The 23,784-nt window shown below is 31.2% G+C and overlaps 2 protein-coding genes across 2 annotated transcripts in view; one reads left to right on the top strand and one right to left on the bottom strand.

Moving 5' to 3' along the window:
- LOC118073307 (uncharacterized) overlaps positions 1–23,784 on the bottom strand; it is a 30,241-nt gene that overhangs the window by 6,342 nt on the left and 115 nt on the right. Inside the window, exons 2-22 of the mRNA XM_035093722.1 lie at positions 18,891–19,368; positions 18,352–18,503; positions 17,509–17,889; positions 17,307–17,436; positions 14,026–17,225; positions 13,632–13,925; positions 13,306–13,545; positions 12,904–13,226; positions 12,183–12,839; positions 5,734–6,178; positions 5,570–5,653; positions 5,378–5,503; positions 3,750–3,890; positions 3,528–3,651; positions 2,592–2,784; positions 2,281–2,524; positions 1,727–2,215; positions 1,193–1,580; positions 696–927; positions 339–624; positions 33–255 (exon numbers count right to left, since the gene is read on the bottom strand). Coding sequence (XP_034949613.1) covers positions 33–255; positions 339–624; positions 696–927; positions 1,193–1,580; positions 1,727–2,215; positions 2,281–2,524; positions 2,592–2,784; positions 3,528–3,651; positions 3,750–3,890; positions 5,378–5,503; positions 5,570–5,653; positions 5,734–6,178; positions 12,183–12,839; positions 12,904–13,226; positions 13,306–13,545; positions 13,632–13,925; positions 14,026–17,225; positions 17,307–17,436; positions 17,509–17,889; positions 18,352–18,503; positions 18,891–19,095 — 8,557 coding nt within the window. The 5' untranslated portion in view covers positions 19,096–19,368. The remainder of the gene's footprint in view (positions 1–32; positions 256–338; positions 625–695; positions 928–1,192; positions 1,581–1,726; positions 2,216–2,280; positions 2,525–2,591; positions 2,785–3,527; positions 3,652–3,749; positions 3,891–5,377; positions 5,504–5,569; positions 5,654–5,733; positions 6,179–12,182; positions 12,840–12,903; positions 13,227–13,305; positions 13,546–13,631; positions 13,926–14,025; positions 17,226–17,306; positions 17,437–17,508; positions 17,890–18,351; positions 18,504–18,890; positions 19,369–23,784) is intronic.
- The window catches only part of LOC118073177 (tensin-1-like), a 156,009-nt gene continuing 140,545 nt past the window's right edge, over positions 8,321–23,784 (top strand). Inside the window, exon 1 of the mRNA XM_035093513.1 lies at positions 8,321–8,400. The gene's annotated coding sequence lies outside the window, so the exon portion shown is untranslated. The remainder of the gene's footprint in view (positions 8,401–23,784) is intronic.

The raw sequence follows: 23,784 nt of genomic DNA, 5'->3' as shown, positions 1-23,784 counted from the left end.
ACAAATAATTTTTTTTCTAATGTTAAACTTACCGTCTGTTTGAGGATACTTTCTATATATGTGTCTTTTAGGACGTCCATCAACACGAGCTATGAATGTATCGGAAGAACGAACCCTTCTTTTTCTAGGGGCCATATAAAATGGGCATCCCGGGCAAATACAACAAACTATCAAAATAATGATAGCAGCTAACACCAGTAATCCAAGAATGATCAGCAACCAGAATAATAATTTATTTTCTGCTTTGTAAACTATCTAAAATAAGTTTTTTTTTATTTAAGATACTAAAATGAATTATCAGTCAGTTGAAATAAAAACAATTAAATATTTTTACTCACTACTTCTTCACGATTTGTAATTATCGTAGTTTTATTAATATTTGTTCCATCGCTAACAACAGTTGTAGTTTTACCCCCATTTGTACCAATATCAAGAGAAGGAGAAGTATTATTTTTATTAATTGTTTGATTAGTTACTGGAGGATTTATTTCTGTATTTCCATTAGGTGACATATCACCGCCAATTACTCCGACACCATTTGCTGCCAAAGCTGCTCTAATTTTCTCGATATCAACGACTGATGATTCAGATCCTGTGTACTCTACTTTAGCTACTACTATACTTCTGTACAAAAATAATTTCAATTATATTTTGACTTCATTTATTATTAGACATTTTTTAAAACTGTTACAAACCTTTTTCCAGTTCCTGAAGTTGGTATATCTTCCACTCCATTTGGCAAACTTCCTGGAGTATAAGGACGAATTTCCATTACTGTTACTCGGCCTCCAGTAATAGTTGCTAATGTTTGTGCTGTTTTGATGCGATCGGGATGTTCTCCTGGTACTAGAAACATCAAAGTTCTAACACCAGCTTGAGGTGATTGGAGTATTTTTACTTGGGTAGTTCCTGATAGATGTGGGACACCTGCGTGAGTGTACATGTTAGTAGTTAGTATACACCTTTTTCATTTTTTATACACTTTATGAGAAATAATATTATCTAGATTATACTTTCAACAGTCAGAATTAGCAAAAGAAAATACTAGGTTCAATTAAAATTTAAGGAAACTAGTTATCAAATATTGATCAATTAATTTAAATATTAATAAACTGATGAAAATATTAAGAATTTTTTTATAAAAATTTCAAAAGAATGTAAAAATTTTATCATTTATTATTATTAAACTTACCGAGGTCATAAGCTCTAACGGTTAAAGTAAACAGCACATTTTTATCTTCCCGTTTTCTTCTTTTAATTAATTCAGTATTATTTTTAATAGTATGATTTTTAATAGTATGATTGTCATTCAAAACACTCAAAATTGTTGATAAATCAAAAGTTTTTTGTGTACTGCTAGATATTTTTTGAGGTGATTCAGATGTTGAAACAATATTCTTTTTAAGTTTAGTCGCAAATCTTTGGTATCCATTATGTCTTGTGCTTCTAGTTTTTGTTATTGGTTCTCGTAAAAATAATTCCCCAGTGGTATCATTAAGAATAAATTTATTATCATAATTTCCATGGATTATTTCGTATCGTACTTCGTTGTTTGGAGACTCTGCATCAGCATCGAAAGCCTAAAAAACAAAGGTAAATATTCATGTTTAAAGATAATCTTTAATCATTAAATTCTATTCAATATTTTCAAAAATTTTGTACAAATTTATTTATCAATTTTTTACAGGATTGAACCTTAATTGATTTCTAAAAAATTGAAACTTACTTTTATAATGGCCGGCACCGTAAAATTCGTTAAATCAAGATTAAGTACAAATTCATAAGTATCTTTTTCAAATATTGGAGCATTATCATTAGCATCTAGAAGATTTACTATGAATGGTACAGTTCCTCTAAGTCCTCTGCCATCTTCATCACAAGCCTCCACAATGAGTTGTAACTGAGGAGTTATTTCTCGATCTAGAGAAGATGTGTCCATGCTTACAGTAATAACTCCCGTATCGGGATTTATTGCAAAAGCTTCGCTACCAGGACCTATAATTCGAGTGTACTGAATTCTACCAAAAAATCCAGTATCTTTGTCAGTGGCATGAACTTGAGTTACTCGAGTACCAGCTGTTACATTTTCTGATAATGTTACTTCATAGGATGCTTCTTCAAATTCTGGAGGATTATCATTTTTATCTCTTAAAAAAATTGTCACTGGTACTGATGCTGATAAATTTGTCGCCGGTCCTACTTCTTGGGCTACAATCTACAAATTTATTGTGTAAATTTTTAAAATCATGAATATAGTTAAATATTACTTTAAATACTTACTTTAAATCGTAGACTTTTATAAATTTCATAATCAATTAAAGAATTGTCACGTACAGTTAATATAAAATTTGCATTTCTTTCTGCAACTGAAGGACTAATTTCAAATGTTCCATTATTATTGTCTAATTTTAGAGTAAAAACACCAGCTTTGCCAATGTCTTCGTCTCGAACTTTTGTTATATAAGGCTCTTCAAATATGATTGATGTTCCTGGTTCTGCATTTTCATCCATCCAAGCTACATAACTATAAGAAATAAAAAGTAATTTATCAATTGTAGAATAATTGTTATTCGGAAATAGAAAATACTTACTTGTCATTTTCGAAATAAGGTGGACTATTTCCTGGTTCTCCCAAAAGCAATCCAACTTTAACAACTGTTGCTTGAGCTGGTGGTTCATCAGTTGATCTTCGAATTTCTTCAGCAACAATACTGAGTACAATTGGAGCTCCAACATGAGTAATTTGTGTCAATTCCTCTAATGGACGTGCCAAAATGATTTCTCCTACCAAGTCACGAAAATCATTCATTAAGTTCATTATTCATTGGATAGTTACTTGATGGAATTTTCTAAATATATTTCTATGAATCATACATAATAAGAAGGTAATTGCAGATAAGTAGATTTAATTCATAAAAAATTCATAAAATACTGTTGTTTTCTTTGAATGTTAACTTAAGCTATAAGGAGGATTTATTCACGCTTATTTTACATATCAGAGCACGGAGGGTTTTGTTTTGACGACAAGAAAAGTCTTAGCGGTAGCTATGATATCATACAAGTCTTAAAACGTGAGATACAAATCGCACTGTAAGGACTGGCCGTAAGTAAGGATCGATAATTTGTCCAACAACCATCGGTCAGCCTTCTTGCCATCGTCTAATGACCCTTTACACCACCTTCACGTGACTCACTTTCACCTCCACCAGTCCAAGATCGAGGACTCGATAAAAAAGTGTAAAAGTTCATGAGATTATCATGAAAAGACTTTGTATTTACGACAAATCACAGCTCTTTAATTTCTTAGAACTTCTTAATGTTACTAATAATTTGTTTTATTTCGATAGTTTATTTATCATTTGCTTAAAGCTGGGCTTGGCATCGGTTTTAAGTTCAGCCTAGCCTTAATTTGTACTAGGAAAATGATCAAAGTTATTAAGTTATTATATCATTTTACAAATCTTGAAACTTTTTAGACAGGATGACTTGTACATTTTTTGCATTAAATTAAAAAACTTAACACAAACCAGTAGTTTCAGTGATATTGAAGAATGGTGTGAATGGGTTTCCTTCTGATACCAGGCCATAAGAAATTTCTCTTGGAACTCCTTTATCACCATCTTCAGCATGAACCCTAAGAATGACGTCACCCTGATAAAATTAAAAAAAATTATTGGAGAATAAAAACTTTTGTTAACAAAATATTCTCTCACTACTATACTTTTCAGATAAATTATTATTGTACTTACGGGTTGAACAGTATTGTTTAATTTTGTTAGTGGAGGAGCCAATGTAAATATAGGTGGAACATCTTGGACATCTTGAACGATAACTATCAAGTGTAAACCAGCTATATTTCGTGTGTCTTTTCTTGGTTCCGTGTAAGGGTCCTAAATAATCAAAAGTCAATGAATATTATGATAATAATTGATAGTATTCAATTGTTTATTTTAAAAATTGTATTTTGATGAAAAGATTTTTTTTTATTGATTTTAATAACATTTACAATAATTAAATTTTTTTGGCGAGATTAATGAATTCAATATAATGAAGTTCTGATTATTATTAGAATGTTTTCGACTGTCAGTGAAAGAATGTTGGGAAATAAATGTCATTCTTTCTCAGTCACTTTCTACTCAACATTTATTCTGATTTTGATGGCAATTCGGAAAATCTTATCCGTTGCAAAATGCACCTGGTGAAGGATATTTGCACAGACGCAGCTGATCAGAAAAATGATCGTCCGTTATTATTATCACAAGACGCATTCATGCAACTATTTATCCTAAATTGGAACTGTTATAATAGGAATTCCAAGATGAGCAAAAGAATTGGATGTTCCAATATTCTTTACCTGCTCATGAAATTATTTGGACTCTGATACATTCATTATAGTCATGCTTCATGACCCTTAAACAGGTCAATTAGCAAAAAATAAAATTTGTACTCACAAAAACTAATTATGTATTAAAAATCTATGTCTAAAAATTTTTATACAGAACGAATTTTTAACTTTTCACGGAGATTATGGATTGAGTTGATTGGCACCAGCTACAACAGCGGCGATAATAATGATTCGGGTAATTACCAAAATTAGCTGTAAAAATAAATGAAAGCGCCAATATTTTCTACACTAACGACAACAGAAACAACAACCTTTCATTGTGTATACAAACAACGGAATAGCGATATGCCACCTAACGGAGATTTTAGAATTAGTGTATGCAATAAAATGATTAATAAAGCTGTTCATCTCAATTTCTAATTATTTACAGAATTTTTTACGTGAATATATAAAAATTAATTTCATATTAACGAGTGAGAGTAATAAATGAGGGTGAAAGTTATTTGTTTAATATTTTTGTTCAAGTATGAAGTACAAGAAAAGTATCAATTAATTACTTAATCATGTTTTTTTGGCGTGGCTTCAACTTCTATGTTTAAGAATACGCTAAAGCGGTTATATTTCTTCCGCCATTTTAGTTAAGTAAAAATAATAAATGAATACTTTTTTTAAATTATCGCCACCGATTTGGCATTTCGGTTATAAGGTTAATTACTTATTAATTTACCTTATAACTGTTATAATTAATAACTTATTAATTTCAAAATTAAAAACATCGTGGTTTGATGACGTGGAAATTATGGCAAAATTTGGCATTGGAAAAATCAGACTCATTACAACAATTTCCTACTAGTAAGTTAATAAAAACAATGAATAATGACGAAATAACGGAAAATCTTATACAAATTGAATTCAGAAAATCAATAAATATTTCAGCTTCTTTCTTTACATATATATCAATTATTTACTGAATTATCCTACAGAATGAATCTTAATTAAATATTTGATAAAAAAATAATTATTTATTAATACCGTAGCGTAGATGGTGAGTGTATACATAGACTGAGTTTCAAAATCCAATTCTCCAGTCAATATAATTGTTCCTCGTGTATGACCAGGAATCAATCGTTGTCTGATTGTAAATAATTCTTTAGGTTGCTAAATAATGAAAAAAGCATCATTATTATAAAATATTTATTCATTAAATATAATAAAATATCTTACCCATAATTCAATATAAACTGGTTTACCACTCCATGGATTAGACTTTACTAAAATATAATCAAGTTCTTTGCCAGGTTTTGTATCCTGAATCGATAAAGAATAAATTTAAGTATGGATTCCAATTACTCGTAGAAAAGAGATGCAAAAAGACAAAAAATACTTACTTCAGGTACCATAATAAGTGTTGGTATATGCGGAAATATCGTATCGCGTGGTGTAGTTGCATTCGTCACGGAAATAGTAGCTTGCATAGAATTGGAATCACCTTTGGAGTCTCTTACTCGTACAGCAAAATCATGGAGTCGTCCAGCGGTCAAGCGTCTCGTTAAAATAACATTGGCTTGGCATACTTTATTGTATAGAGTGCAGGGTAAATTTTCTATTCGTACAACTGGTGATATAGTTGATGTAATATCGAAGACAAGTGGAAAATCAACATCTTGGTCTGTGGCACGTAATCTAAATATAACTGAATCAACTTCTGCATCTGCTGGAACCAAAACCATTCCCATATCTGTTGATGTGTCGAATCTTGGTCGAGAACCTTTTGTCCCCATCAAGACTAAACTCAATGATATCCATATTTTGAAGCATCCTTTCAATAGCATTCTGCAATAAGTATTGGTTTAAATAATATCTTCAATTTTTATTATTGATTACTTTAATGATTTTATTAATATTTAATACTACTTTTAAATATCATCAACAATAAATTTCATGTGAATGAATGTGTCTCATGTAAAAAACTATTGCATTGTCATAGTAGATTCTTTTATTCTTTATATGATCAATCAGGACAATATTTACTTTATGTCTTCCTAAGTGATATATCCTAGCATTTTGTTTTTCACTCTAACATCAATATTTATTTGAAGTAGTACATGTAATGATTTAGAATTAAGTTGCATAATTCAATGGGATATTCAATTCAATTAGTAAGTTAAAAATAATTATTGTCAAGTTATCTTTAACAGTAAATTTGATAATAAATATATTTTAACTCAGAAAGTTATCGAGACCATTAGAATTTGTTGATCAGAAATTGATAATAGACTTTTTTCATGACAAATATGTAACTGAAATGACTATTATTATTTTTAATCAATTGTGTGAGAAGTAGAAATGAATAATTATTCATATGAATTTTTTTTTTGCAAAGAAGTATGCGTGACCATATGAGTTATTAATTTTCTTGATTGACAGAACTGATAGTCATAATTGAGTGAATTGTCATGCTACCTTATACTAGTGACAATGACTGCAATAATTGTTACTTTATTTATTAATACCTATGTCCTATTTAAACATTCTTTTGTAATAAAAAAACTTTATTGTATTTATTTTAATAATACTAACACATCAGTTGATTCAAAACTTGAGTTGGATTAAATTTAGCATTGATTTTTTCAACGAATTTCTTAAATGAGCCTGATATTAGCTAGTAATTATTTACACCATTTGAGTGGTCAATCTAGTGTATGGCAGATTGCGTGATAGAGCAAACGTCTTTAGTTTTTTTTTTTCTATTTATTGTTTGTGTCAAAAACTATTTTATTCAATTCCAGTACAATAACATTGCATTGTATCAAAAAATTATTTGCTAATCTGTCAAGTTTACTTTCATGATCTATTTGCATATAAATATAATGATTGAAGATAATAGCAGCTAATTTACAGTAAATTATCAATAAACAATAAGATCTGCAGCTATTTTGGTAATAATAGTTCCAAAAAGTTCATAGAAATTAATTCCACCAATATGTTATCAGTATTTATTGGATAAATATTACATGCAGAAGCTCTGTCATGCCCTTTAGCTTATAAAATATTTATAAACAACCGTTGACGATCAATCATATATATTCAAGGATACACAAAATTGATTTTTATTTCGGTGGTCATTAGGGAACTACTGGCCTACAAAAATATCAATACATGAACATAAATGGATAGAGAATAATTCTAGAAAATTTAGACAATCATCATCAGATAATAATTCTAAAATTGAAAACTATTAAAAATGAGTTTATGCATGTAATAATATATTATTAAAATAAGAAAAAATTACTGTAAAAGGGTTGTGTTAACATGAAATTTGTAATGTTAAGATTTTCTACATAGGGTAGAATAATGACACAATAAGTACACTTTAAATAGAATTTTTAATTTTGAATTTATAATTAGAATGCACCTAATTTGATTTAATGTATTCAAATATTGTTTTCACTTTAATAAGAATAATGATTAATGTTTTTATTCCACTTAAAAGAGTCTACATGAATAAATTACAATGTATGTTTTACTTGTCACCAAGATTTTCTTTTGATTTTAGATTTTTTCTGTTGCTTATCAGTCGATTTGACAATGAGTCAGTGTGGATGAACATTTCATTATTATTATTTAATAATAGATTAAAATATTGATGACAGTTGTGAATAATAGTATTTCTTTAAAAAAAAAGTAGACAATGATTTATAAGAAAAAAAGCACAAGTGATTGTCTAAGGTGATAAAATACTCCACATCGATTTTATAATCAACGAATCACATTAAGACTATTCATTATATAAACCAATCTGACCTGTATCGTCTTATCTCAAGTAAAGTCACGGGAAAGTACCCTAGCCGGAACTGGAAGTTATTGAGTCATAAAAACAAAAATTTTTATTTCAGGGTTAAATTAGATCAATAAGATTAATCAAAGTTAATTTTGAACTAAATAATGAATGTTGTCCTTTTTTATATGCAACAGGAGAAACTTGGTAGCACTGATCATCAAAACCTTGGGACATCCCACGTGTGCTTGACTACAATTGGTGCGTGACTACAGTTGTAAGTATACACTAAAATTTCTTGAAAATCAGGTCAGATGCTCTTGATCTTTGTTTATCGAATCATTCGCGCCAACTGTCTTAGGTAAACATTATTTTCAGTAGGTAGCAAAATTGTTTTTTCTCAAACACTTCCTTTTAACAATACTTATGACCTCCTTTACTTAATCTTACAACAGTAAATGGATTAATCTATCAATCATTTATTGTTCGTTTTAATTCGTTTAATAACGATAAAAGCTTTCACACAAAAAATTCTTATTTGCACAAGTCCATTATGTTAGTTCATGTGAAATTGGAATTTCAAGATTCATTTATTGTCAGACGAACATTAGTGTCAGTTGATAGATCTATTGTTATTTGTTTTATTATCTGTCTGTGGATATGTAAATTGATAAAAATGATTCGGTATTTTAACTGAAATGTCATCATGGTATAGAGAAAGTCTATTCTATTTAAGCCAACTTTCTGTATGAATTTATCAACAAAAAAAATTCTCCTACTCACCTGTTTGTATCCATTTAAAAGTATGTTATTTGATCAGACATGATCCTGGCATGTCTGTTTAAAAAAGCACCAACATTATTAATTAATTTCATTAATTAAATTATTACTATATTTATTAGAGAAAAAATTTTTAATAATAATTTTAACAACTTCTTGATATAAAATGCACTTTTTAAATTCACAGTTAATTTAACTTCATATTTTTCTGAATGTTTAAAAACCACTATTCTAATCAATGGAGTATTTCGGTATATTTGTGATGAAAAGACTGCGTAAAAAGTAGTCAACTGATGTATTAGCAGATAAAAACATTGTTAACAGTTTGGTTAAAAAAATACAAATGATTGTTTTAGTCTCAAGTGTTGAGAGAAATAGGTTGCACGTGGCCGCAAAGAACGCGCCAAGGCATGTGAAGGGGTTGTCGCAGTGTTCAAGTTGGTCACCCCTCGATGCTGACGCCGGGCGTCGTCACGTGGACGTAACGTCACGGTACTTGGGGTAATGGTAGAAGGGATAAATAATAGTGGTTAACCACCCTTATATCAACAATTTACTATCGTAGGGCGGTTTGTTCTTAGTTACTGGTTAACCAGTGATCAAATGAAAGTGGGAAAATATCTTCAATGACTTTTCAACCATTTTTCTTGTTATCACACTTGAATAAGTCACTAAAAAAAAAAAATAGTAAATATTCGCTAAAAATTCATTGAAAAACGTGGAAAAATTTATTTTCAGTTTGTAAATTAATGTAGAGTATAACATTTTTCTTCTTACTGACCATTCAGTCTGATATATAACTATGTAAAACAACTTGCAGTTGACCTATATATTCATGTTTTACGATGCATATTATCCAATGTAAGATCAAATGCTATAAGCATGCATTCTAGATTGCAACATTTGTGTATGTTTACGACAAACGTTTTTTTTTTTAAAGTTAATTAACAAAAGAAAAGTATTTTTTTCTTTTTTTAGATATAAATAAACGATTGGTTGGTAATTAAATAAAAAATTTAATTTATGAATTTTAAGAATGAAGAAAAAAAAATAATAAGCACAATGATGTTCAAATGGTAGTGTTAATAACACTGCGTGACAAAGTTTTTCTCTCTTTAGCACTTTTTTTTATTCGCCAACTTTTTTTTCTTTCAAGTAAATGTCTTTCAATATTATTATTTGTACTTTAGATTAAATCACGACAAAGATTTTAATACTTACTTTTATATGATGATTTTAATCAATTAAAAAAAAAGCTTTAATGGATTTAATGATGGAAATACTTCAATTCGTCACGCAGTGATAATTTCAATGGAAAAATAATTATTAGCTTTATTGTTATTATTATAAATCGAAAATCTTTATGTAGAGTTAATAATGAAATATGATCGAAAATCAATGAAACAGGGAGCTTTATATAAGACTTGTAATAAACTGCGTACGACATAATTTAAGTGCGATGACTCAGACTTGATAATTTTGTGGATTATATCTTTTTATATGTATACGAAGAACCCCAATTGCTAGAAGGGATGTTTAAGTGTGAGAGGTAGTTGCGTGATTTGTATGTAGAGGAGTTAGTTTAATAATAAAGATCTATACAGCATTGAAAAAAGCAATCAACCTTTGGCCTTGTCATTTAGTAAGGGGTGCGTTTTTCAATGCAGCTTTTATAGCTTTAACCGGAAGTACTGCAATAATATACAAGTCTTAAAAAATAGTGCAATAAAAATTTTACAACTGTAAAAAATAGTTGAGAAAAATTGGTTAATGAGTTTGCATTAGTTTTTATGAACATTTATCAATGATTGTGAATCAGTGAATGGAAAACTGTTTTTCTTTGTTAAATTTACTTGAAATTAAAAGAGCGTGAAATAAGTAGTGTAAGAACGGGGAATAATAAGTTGCAAAATGCTTGGAAACACTACGGAATACGTTAGACTAGTTTATCGTCTAGAATATTTGCTTGGAGGCGAGGTTGGGTCACTTGCCTTGTAAGTTGTAGGGGAATGAGATTCGAGACTGACCGACGGTTCTTAGTTCCTCCAAATTACCATATGGTTGCACGCAAACGTGATGTCTACAAAGACGATAAGAGAATAACGAAGAGGTTTTTTTTTTATTTTATTTTTTCGATCTCTAATTCTTTCATTTATTCAAATTAATTTCGATAAAAAGACTTTTCTAATTTTAGTATCAATCAAAATCAGTCGGAATAATAGTTCAATGAATATTAAAGAGATTCACTGAGTCTAGATGAAAATTTAATTAGATTAATTTATACAACTTTTAAATATAAAATTTATAAAATGTTGATTAGCTTGTTGCGTGTTAATAATATTGAAGAATCGTTCAAGAAATTTGATGTATTAAATTTGAATAGAAAATTCAATACAAACCACTGGCGTGTAACTGACCAATCGCGACTAGAGTTCATGTTTTAAACGTGAATTAAATATTTTAAATAATTTTTTTTATGTTCAATTATTTCTCCATTATTCATTGCAATTTTGACTACATAGTTGGTTGTTTTATAATTTTTTTTTCTTCATCATTAAAATAATAACTTAAAGTTGTATCGAAGATGTGGTTTTTTCTTGGCTTTTTGAATTCTAAATTTATAGTATAATTTAATAAAAATTATAAACATGTGTAAATGACCTATTTTGGTCTTGCGTGTGCGTTGCATTTAAATGCGCGACATTGCACTCTCTAGAATAAATCATCTATATCGATTCTCCCTATATACGACAAATGCTCTAGATATACTTTATGTAGACACTTTTATTTTTATGTAAAGATTTATATAAAAATCATATGTACAAAATTTTTCTCACACAATTCTCAAGTTAATCATCATATGATTTAAATCAACTTGTTTTTGACATTTTTATATGCTCTTCTATTATTACTCTATTACTTTTTTACTACTATAAATAAATCATAGTGTATTGTAAGTTTAATGATGTCTTACTATCGATAAATCATCTGTGGCATCTCAAAATATATTTCTATGAATATAAATAATAGATTAAAAAATGTTTAATTATTTACAATGATACTTGTTTGAATTAGTAAGGTTGAAGTTTATAATTCTGTTGTTTCGACTTTTTTACTTAAGGGGTTGTTGAGAACTGGGTTGTGATGTTGATAGATGGGAGATTCTCTGCAGAATCCATTTTGGTTATCAGCAATACTTTCCACACTGAAAAGAATATTTGTGATTAGAATTCATCGATAATTTAACTATTATTTTTTTCACTTGTAATTGATAATTACCTAGAAATTGATGTAGGATTTGGTTGAGTGTAATAAATATTTTCATTCGTAGCTCTTTCTCCAGAGTTTGCTTCATTCATTTCTTCATTATTCAATGCATTTTCATCTAACGAATCACGATCTGATCTATGACTGAATGACTCATCACTTTTAAACCACTCATTTTCATAAGCATGCATCCAAATAGGATTTGATCCTTCAACGCTATGTTTATTAGTATTGGGAACTCTTCCAGGACCTCGCATAAATTCAGAGTCTGTTGTTCCAAAAGGTGATGCATTGGCAGCCTTCAATTGTCGTTGGAAAGAAGCTCGTTGTGATAAACAAAGAGCAATACATAATATTAATAATGCACCGAGAAAAACGGTTAATACTAAGAGCCAAAATGTTGTGGCTGCTTGTTCATATTGAACTATTGGTTGTGATTCTGCAGGCTGAGTATCAAGTACGTTGAAGTCTTTAAATAATGTATCTAGTTTTTCAATATTTCGATCGACTAACTCGAGAACTTGAGACACATCAAGGATTGAATTATCATGACGATTTACTAGGTGTAGATAAAGATCTGTCCTCGTTCGATCAACTGAACCATCTTGATTCTCATGAACTTTATATTCATCTACGTTTACTATTGCTCCTGTGACATTCCCAAGAATTCTAAAATTTTTTAAATAATAAATTAATTGGTTTTTCTTAGAAATACATCAAGTTCAATACTCACTCTCGAAAATTGTCAATCCTGTTTCGAATCTCGGGTGGATGTTGTCTAAGTACAAATCGAACTCTTTGATCTTCTCGAAGTAAGTAAATGAATACTCGTGCTGTATCATGAAGACCATCTGTGTCGTTAGCGAGAACCATGAAATCGAAGTAGCCTTTCATCCGTGGTTGAGGGTCAAAGTTCAAAGTAACTGCGCCAGTTAGTCTATCAACGAGGAATGGCTGGATGTTCATGTCATCAAGACCTTCTGTCAACGTCATGTGAACTTTGCCTACTTGATAATAACTTACAGCTGCATTGTCTCCAGCATCCGGGTCAATAGCCTAGCAAGATTATCAGAATTATCATCAAGTCAATTTTTTTTTAATTAAATGAAATTTTGTTTAATCATTTATTCATTACCTTTACATGAATAACTTGAGTTCCAAAATCTGCTTCTGTAGTTACCCCTCCAGTGAAAACTTTGCTAACAAACTTTGGTGAATGATCATTGATGTCTTTTACAGTAATTACAACTTTTAAAAGGGTATCGTCGTTTTCATCAAAGAAGCTTTGATTAGCTGGAGCTGAAGAGCAATCTTCAGTTGCTTTGACAAGTAGTAAATGCTCTTCCTGTGTCTCTCTATCTAGTTTCTTGGCAGTCTGTCAAGGGATAATTAGCAATTAGATAAATGTTGATTGCGTGAATATGTAATTAAACAGAGGAAAAATCTTTATCCTGGACTTACAGTTAGTTTGTGGCTGAAGATATCAAGGGTAAAGTAGCCATCATCATTACCTCCTATGATAAAATAACAAACTTGAGTGGGTGGATCATCTAGATCATCTACTTCATCTCTATCAACAGTCTCAGGTAGAGAAATTTCTTCAGCTTTTGGTGGTTTTTCTTCTGTAAATGTAACTGTAAATATGTCTACTAAGAATTGTGGTTCGTAGTCGTTGACATTTTTAACATAGATGATTAAATCCAGATCTGAACTAAGTGGAGTTGGAGTTCCAAGATCAAAAGCTTCAATTCTTATCTATAAAAAAATATATATGATAATTATTTATTGTAAATCATTAATTATTTTTTTGTTATCATTCATTGAAAATGAAGTAAAATGATAATCATCTACTCACTTCATACATCTTCTGAGTCTCTCGATCCAACGGTTGTTTCAAGGTAACAACACCTGTTTTATCATCAATATGAAAGCTTCTCCAGTGACCAGTAAGGTCTTGCTTCAATCGATAATGCACATCTCCATTTAATCCTGTATCAGCATCTTTAGCTTCAACTTGAATTATTGTTGATCCAACGGTAATATTTTCAGGAACTCGTATTGTTGTGTTATGTTGAGGACTTAAAAATACTGGAGGATTATCGTTATAGTCTAATACGCAAATATTGAGATATTTATTATCTTCATTAACAGGAGATCCAAGATCACGAGCTTCCAGATGTAGCGAATAATTTCCAAATCTTCCTCTTAATGATTTAACTGCTTTTATTTTTGCAGTCCAATAATCAGTTTGCTCTAGCATAAACAAACCCATTTCATTACCCGTAAGAATTCTAAACATTACTCGACCATTAGGAGTTGATGGGTCATCAGCATCAGTTGCTTTAATTACAGCTACTGCATCTCTCATGTCATGAAACTCTGATATAGTAACACACTCCTGCGGTACTTCTAGTTTTGGACCATTATCATTTACGTCTCCTATAATTACTTCGACTTGTTTGAATGCATTACGTGATTCTCCAGTTGAATACCCAAAATGATAATTATCCCAAGCTTCAATGATTAATAAATAACTATTTTTTATTTTCCAATCAAGTTTATTTGCAACACTTATAGCTCCTGTTTCTGGATGTATTATAAATTTTTCCTGTGAAGACATTCGATCTAAAAGATATGTTATCTTTCCATAATCACCACTATCAGGATCTTTAGCTTCAATTCGTACCACTTCAGTGCCTACTTTAATATTTTCGGGCACTGTGATATTATTAATGTCAGTTATGAAGTAAGGATTGTTATCATTTTCATCTAAAACTTGTACATAAACTTCTGACAAACTAGATCTTGGTGGAATACCTGAATCAGTTGCACGAATTGTTAAATTTAACCAGGAGTATTGTTCTCTATCGATTTTATTTGCTACAACTATTTCACCGGTATCCGGATCTAAATGAACGAGGTCTGCAATTTCTCTCGGGCTTTCCATTGAATAAGTAATTGTTCGATTTTTGTCAGCATCGTCAGCAACAACGCTGACAATATGAACTCCATTCTTACTATTTTCCGTGACTGATCTTCGATAAAATGGACGTCTGAATCGTGGATTATTATCATTTTCATCTTCTATTATAACATTTAATATCGCTGAAGCTGTCTGTGTTCCCCGAACAGCTCCAAGATCTTCAACGACAAGACCTAATTTTATTGTTTCAACTCTTTCACGATCTAAAAGTTTGATTACTCTCAATAAACCATCGAGTGCATTGAGTTCAAAAGCTGTTAAATAGTCATATTCTTGAACTTTAATTAAAGTGCCTTCCTCATTGCGAGCCTCTGATGAATTAGGATCGATTCTATACCGCAAAACAGGCGCAATGTCTGGATCGTTGGCTACAACTCGGTGTACATATGCACCAACTTGGGTGTTTTCTCTAATAGCAACCGTACCAGGATCAATAAATACCGGTGGTTTGTTATTCACATCAACAATTGAAATATTTACTAAAACCTCGGCAGATCTTTGAATTTCTGTACCACTATCAATGGCTACTACTGTTAAAACATACTTGGTTGTTTTGGGAGATGTTAAATCAGGATCTAGATTAGAACCTGGTGCCACTTTAATTATTCCATTCTCTGGACTAATAACAAATTTATCTCCAGCACCATGTTGGATTCTATATACTAGCTTATTGTTTGGTGAAGATAAATCTTTATCCCATGCTTTTACTTGAAGAATATTCGTACCACCAGGTAAATCTTCTGGAATATTTTTCTGATATAAAGCTCGTTCAAACATTGGTTCATTGTCATTCAAATCTTTTAAATAAACTATCAATGGTGCTTCTGAACTCAGACTTGGTGTTCCTTTATCTCGAGCTCGAATAGTTAATTTTAAAGGACGAATTGACGTTTCACGATGACCAGGGATCATTGGTAAGGCTTCATAGTCCATACCACCTACAGGGGTGACAATACCTCGCTTTGGATCAATTGTAAAATTACGAGAGAATTCACTGGGAGCTAAAGAATAAACAATTTCAGAGTTTCTCGTTGTATTGAGATCGATATCAAAGGCTTCGACGATAACTGGTGATTCAAATGTTTTTTTGTTTTCCAATAAAACAGCTTCATATTTAGTCTGAAGAAATACAGGAGGGTTGTCATTAACATCATCAATATTAACCACAAGCTGGACGGAATTGCGGTTTCCTTTTCCAAGGTCATCACGAGCTTCTACCGTGAGATAATGTCGGGCTACTAACTCGCGGTCGAAACCAAGTCCAGTATCCTTCACGGTAATGATACCGGTTGTTGAGTTTAACTTCAAAGCGTAAGCTATGCTTCCACCTAAATTAGTATATCTAATGCCACGAGTACCATAGTTACCACTGTCATCATCCGATGCTTGCACCCACGCGACTGTCGTTCCGACAGGACAATTCTCTGGTATGTTAACTTCATAGATAGGCATTGTAAACTCTGGATAATTATCATTCTGATCTTTGATATAAACTGTCACTGGCACTACACTAAATTTTGGTTGAAAAGGAACCAGTTCTTTGGCAACTATCGTAAAATTTATCACTGATCGACGTTCAAAGTCTAACTCTGATGATTCTTTCACACGAATGAGAAATGGAGCTTCATTGATACCACGTGATGGTGTGATTTCAAATATTTCTCCATCACCGTTGATGAACATTTGAAAGGTTCCATTAGTTCCTAAATCATGATCGTAAACTTCTGGAAATGCATCACCAATGAAATTGACTGGAGTATTTTTTGGAGCATTTTCGTTAATTTCAGCTATGTAACGATCATTTCGAAACCTGGGAGTTTCATCATTGACATCTGTAAGAATGATAGTGACCTCAGTCGTGACTGAAGGTGTTGGCACTTTTTTTGATATTTCTTTAACAGTTATTTCTAGAACAAATGCTCCTTCACTATTGTCATCTGCTTCTCTATCCAGCTGAGATCGAGTGAAAACCAATCCTGTATGAGAATCAATGTCAAAAAGATGTCTAGGTCCTTCGGTGATGCTGTACGATACTCGATTGTTGATTCCTTTATCACCGTCTATTGCTCGAACTGTAAAAACGTATAAGGAAATTACTCACTCATCGATGAGTGAAAAAAAGCAATTGTCTAAAAATATAGTGTTCAACTAACCTTGAAGTACGGAAGTTCCTATTTTAGCATTTTCGCTAATTTTAGCAACTGGAGTCATGGCAATGAACTCTGGTGGTTGATCTTCAACATCCTGAATCTTTACCAAGATTGCTGAAGTGCCAGTATTTACCTAAGATATAAAAAAAAATCATTGCATGTCTTTATAAATGATTTGTTGATAGGAAAATTACTATTCATTTACCTTTCCATTGATCGCACGATCAACCGCGAGAATTCTTAATTGGTAGAGGTATTTTTTTTCATAATCTAACTTGCCAACAAGTCGAACAACACCTTTTCCATTGACAGTAGAGATGGAGAATACATCATTATCTCCGTCAAGTTCTTGCAGCTGGTAGACCACTTGACCATGAGCACCTTCATCAGCGTCAGTAGCTTCGACCGTTGTTAAAATACCAGGTCCCGAGTCTTCTCTTATTGTCAAGGTTGTAGGATGAGAACGAAAGACAGGAGCATTATCATTAATGTCATCCACAAGTAAGAGAAGACTTTGAGTAATAAAGTTTCCATCTCCCAACTTGCCATCGGTCAATGTCAACACTAATGCGTACTCATCTTTGGTCTAAAATGTTTATAAACATCATTAGTCATTATATGAATGTCTTAATAGAAGAATATAAGCACAAATGTTCATTGGACCGATTCGAGAAAACCATCCGGAAACGCGGCACTTTAGTCTTTTCACTTGGATGGTTGATAGTTTTCATTCGAGTTTCACTTTAATATACTTGACAATGTTATTACGACGTTGGATCGTCGCTCAGGCGATTCGATTTGCGGCGAGCAAAGCGTCAAGCTGAGCGTGACGGTCACGATGCCTTGAGGAAGAAGATTCTGAAGAGATTGGTCTCTTTTATGTTACGCTACGTTCTCCCAAGAAACACGGAACCTCCTCGCGTGGGTAATTGAAGTTAGCTAAGATAATCACTAAGTTAATGCGAATATCCTTATCTAGCCACAGTAGCATCTTAGGGTTTGATGGTCCAACAATCTAAGGAATTTTGTTTATTAAGTGTTTACATACCTCACGGTCAAGTAATTTGTTTAGGTATACGTTGGCTTCTTGGCGACCAAAGTTCTCGACACGAATAACATCAGAACCAAGTTGATCTTTCACTCCGAATGTCAAATCATCACCGTCTGGGTCAATTCCTTTGAGCTTGTAAATTAAACTTCCTGAGAAAAAACCAATTTTTTTTGGTCAATAAATGAAGTAAATATTTCAAACTGATAATAAGGTACTCAACGTTATCGTACTACCTTAATTACTACCACTAGAATTTACGAACATTGATCTTCTTACTTGGAAAAAATTTTATTCCATTCGATTACTGATATTATTGAATTAAGATTTTTTATTTATAGAACCAATTTTTATTGTTAGTTAATATTTTTGATTGATTTCTCGTACAACTTGCTTATTAAACTATCAAGTTACTCAAAGAAAAAAATCAATATGATGCAATAAAATAAAATTGCTTTCCATCCAATCAAAAATTTACATCAATAAATAACTGAAGCTCAATTATTTAATTAAAGTCCAAAAAAAAAAGAAATACTCACCAACTGGTGTTTCTGGACCTTCTCGAAGTCTGACGACAATCTCGGTCTGGCCATTTATGAGGAATTGCGGTGGATGATTCCTAGCGAGACAGGGAGACACGATGCAGATCAGCACGCACAGAAAATTCCAGAGATCAACTTTAAAGCGTACTTTCCTCGATGGTTCAAAGTGAAACTCCACTGACTTGAGTACCTTCGAGATCATTTCGTAATGCACCAACAAGAGTCAGTTGTTGGCATAATTCCTACCCTCAGCATCCGGATGATGTTCAAGTGGTTGATGATAGCCACGCCTTAATTCATGCATCAATATAATAATTTGACGTATTGCAAAATGATAGTGCGGTACTTTCGCTGAGGAAAAACTAGGTAGAACCCCGAAGCCATTCGGGATGTTGATTAATTAGCCAGGTTGTGGTCAATTAGATAGTAAAGCCAGTGTAATTCTCAAGTTCTGCTTGGTTTCATTATATTGCGCCTGGAAGAACAGTGATTGTCATGAAATTAGGTCAACTGATTAGATCTGAATACTAGTCATTATGATGGTTGTTAAGTAGAATGTCTAATTGTTTTTCATTTTTTTTTGTCATACATATTCTTCTACATACATATATTAAAATTTTAAAACAACTGTTGACTCAAACATCAACAAATAATTATTATAATTAAAAGAAAAAAAGCACGGTTTCAATAAGATGTAAATTATAATTAAATGTGCTCCATGTGATTATGTTGAAATTCAATAGATAATTCTATAGAATTATTATGTTCATATAACAATAAAATAGCTATAAAAGAATAACTGAGAATAAAAAGCAGCCAATTATATTGCGTTGCTTATTTAAATAATTTTTCGGTTAAGACCTTCATTGAAATTGAACCCGTTATTTAACATCATCTCTTAGACCGTGAAGTAGATACTATTAGCGTGATAATTACACTTTTATAAATGTAATTAACTTGATTATTGTATTATATGCATATTTTAAATTCTTAATAGAACATCATTGGGATGAATAATCTACGGTATTGTTGTTAGTTAAGTGCGCAAAGCGCGACATAAAACTGTTACAACATCATTTGCTAGTTGTATTATCTAGCGTATATCATTGCATTTCATTTCACGCCGGCGCAAAGAGAGTCAGTGGTCAAGTAGTTTAAACGCGCGCGCGTATTCTACAATTTATGAATCACTATCTTTCTTTAATCCCTCAATCCTTCTCGCTTTGTCAGTACTTAAACTCTTGAGATTCGCTAACACTATATGCTAGCCTGATACTCGGCGCACGTGAGCGCTCGCAGCCTGCGCACATCGTGCAGCAATAACACGTTTGGCACGTTTTTCTTATCATCTTGTTATTTACAACTTTTATTAAAGTATGATGATAATTATTGCAAACGTGAGTGATATTTATCAATTACTTTAGGTTCTTTCAATACCGGTTGTAAGTAAGATTTGTCCTTTTTGTTTTCTACTGATAAAACAATGTTTTGATGCTGATGTTGATGATGATGGTGATGATCATGCTGATGATAATGATGATAATTTGGATATGTCTCGTGAATTAAGTATGGACCAAAGTATAATTTTAAAAATTGAAACGCTTTCTTCTCATGTTTAAACATCCTAGAATTTTCAAGACTCTTTCTTTGCTCAAATTGCTGTAATTATCACCATAGAATATGTATTCTGGTGTCAGAGAGAAAGCCTAGTGTAAAAACGTCCTCAAGCATTACAATGAAACACATCTTTTTATGTCTTCTTTATGTGTAAACTGACATTTTTTTTTATGGATCTACTTACGTTGATTAACGTAATGCTATCAAAAGAGCAGTGATCCCAACTGTGAGAAACAAAGAACTCTCGCAATATCTTGCGCAATATTATAACTTTCTGCTAAACTTGAGATTTTTCTCAAACAATCTATGACAACGTGAAATGGGCCATCTTGTAAATTTAATACTACTCTTTGCATCATGTTTTATTGCTACTTTCTAATTATTTATATCAAAGAAAGTCTTCTTAACTTGAGATACTCGTTTTTGTCATAATCCGTATTAGGCTATGATCTAGATTTTACTGTTGAATTAGTATCAGTAAAAGCAACTGTGATTATTGTCACTGTTTTTATCTTGAGTTATTTGAGAAATATCCGTCACGTCTAGGATTGTTGAAGAATTTATATATCAATTATTAGATTATTTAGAGTTTAAATAATAAGATTCTCCTACTTTACTTGAGATTGTTATTCACAATTATGAATGTAAGTAGAATATGTCATTTCGTGAGTAATGTGTATATTTTACATGATAAGATACTCTGTAAGACTTGGGAATGATGTTGGATCAATTGAAATGAATTCTTAGAATAGTTTTATAAGGAAAGAGTTATTTTTTAACAAGGTTTTCGTGCTGAATAATCACAACTAAAGTAAACCATAAAAACTACCTCATGAACGAATTACTCCATTCATGAATTTTTCCCAGAATGGAGTTCTTACCAGTTAATTTTATGAATTGTTTTGCTCAGAATTATTTCAAATTGAACTATATAGTTGGTTTTGATTGTTTTTTAATTGAATTGTTGATTTGTTAGCCAATTATTGAGTTTACTTTAGAAAAAGTTTTTTTTTTTTTAAATTTTTATTACATTATTTACTTTACAGTGCGTGAGAAAAATCATGAAAAGCTTGAAGAAGTTAATTTTATTAGTTTTTAATGAATAAAAAAGCGTAATTGGTTGTATGTTAAGTTTACAAATAAATAGTAAGACGGAAATTTATTGTTCAATGGAGAATTATAATTGTTTGTATCTGACGGAAACATTAAGAGAACAAGTAGTAGCATAGTAAATTTAGTATCCGGAAGTACTCAGAAAGCATGGTATTAAAAAAATTATAACTCTTAGTTTTTGATTGAAATACATAAAAATAAGTTGGTGATGTCAGTAACCCTTTGACGGATGTGGGACATTTATGTTCAATCATTTGGTTTTCAGTGACTTCGAAAACGAAATCAAGAACGCTTATGAAGAAATGAGTAACTGTACTTGGAGGTTTATGTACAAACACCAAAAAAAAAAAACAAATAGACAAAGAGATAACGGGATTTTATTAAAAATTTTTACATTATGAAGTACTTTTTTATATTATTTTTTCCCTGGCTTATAAATGTATTCATTTCTTTGGAAATGAATTAATTAATTTTCACTTAATTATTTGATAGTTTAATTTGATAAAAGAGATCATCAACATGTGTTGTTAGAAAGAGAAGTAATAGTTAAAAGGCTTTGTTGTCTTGGTACTTTTTATCAAAAGGGCACTACTTTGGTCTTTGTAGTGAGACTTTTGTTCCACAGCATTAAGTATCATTTACATTAGAATTGGCAGTAATTAGTATTCAATGTCAGCTCTGGACAAAGAACGCAGACACAATCGATTGCCACATGACCATCGCGTGCATTCAAAAGTTTTCATGGTAGACAAGGGGGTATGAACTTCTCAGTAACTTTAGTAATCTTCTGCCTAATACTCATTTTCCAGATCTCATTAATTTGCATTCATTTTTTTTTAATACGTAAAAAAAAACATAAATGATTCTTGTGAACACGATACTTATTAATGTGCAGAACTTTTGATGTCATTACTTTGCATAGTAATCAGCACTATGTCAAAAAGAAATAATTCATGTTTAGATTCATTTTTATAAAAGTAATTTTTAAATTTAGATGTTATTGTGTAACACAGTACTCAGTAATGTTTTCTATTTTCCGTATATTACCTTTAAAATCCATAAAAAAAGGAGATAATTCAAATCTCCTGGTACAAAATCATCATTCTATCAACGCTCTTATCAATGATGAAGGTAGAATTTATCATGGACTAGGTGAGCCCTGATGCGGGTACTGAATAGAAATCTACGAAGTGATTTAGTAGGCTTTGTTATTGTTCAAAATCATATGGGTGTCAAGAGTACAGAATTTAGGTATGACTGTAGAACTGTATATAATTACATTTTAAGCACGTGACGTCACTTCCCACACCTGTCATGCGTGTATCCCTCAATGATAGCAAACAGCATACGGGGTATAACCAGACAACACCCCACCGTCTGGTGCTGTATCCCGTCTCACGAGCAACCACCCCACTGTGAAAACAATCGTTGCGTGACAACGTCCCCGGACTTATCCATGACATAATATAACAAACGCTTTACAATTCTACCTCTCATGATAACAAAAAAATTGGACAATCATTTTTATTGCTGTTTTATAACAAAATAATTTTATTTCAAACATATGTCGTTTGATAAAATTAATTTGTTTTAATAACTGGAGCAAATCGAGAAAAAGTTTTATAATAAATGAGTTTTAATTAAAATCATGGATTAATGGGGTAAATGAATTTAGAGAGATCAGAATAAGTTTAATAATTAGAAGAATGCAAAAGTAAAATAACACGTGTTCAATCGCGTGTCATTTATATTTCTCATTAATTTTTTTTTTAATTGAAATTTTCACTAGTTTGGAAAAAAAATCTATGCTTTCGTTAGATGTTTCATTTTATTTATGAGCTAGACTTGGAGTTTTATGTAAATAAAGTAACAAGATACAGAAACATTATTTATTTTCACTGTGTGGCATTTAATGGAAAGAGAATAGAGGATATTCGAAATTGCAGGTATACTAATGTTACATTAATATACAGATGCATTGAGAGTTGGAAGTTTTATATGAATTCTTGATGAGTAATACGTTCACTCGTTGCTAATTGCATGTCAGTAGATTTGTGCGGCATCGTTGAATATGATAGACATCCATAGGAAGTTAATCAAAAGTAAAATTATAATTCATTTTCTATTTCATAATTCTACGCCTACTTTTTATTCAATTTCT

Source organism: Chelonus insularis, unplaced genomic scaffold (genome assembly GCF_013357705.1).
Source record: "Chelonus insularis isolate UGA/USDA-ARS -01 unplaced genomic scaffold, ASM1335770v1 scaffold_277_pilon, whole genome shotgun sequence".
NCBI lineage: Eukaryota > Metazoa > Arthropoda > Insecta > Hymenoptera > Braconidae > Chelonus > Chelonus insularis.
Note: the sequence above shows the minus strand (reverse complement) of the source record. Positions and strands in the feature narration are given on the sequence as shown.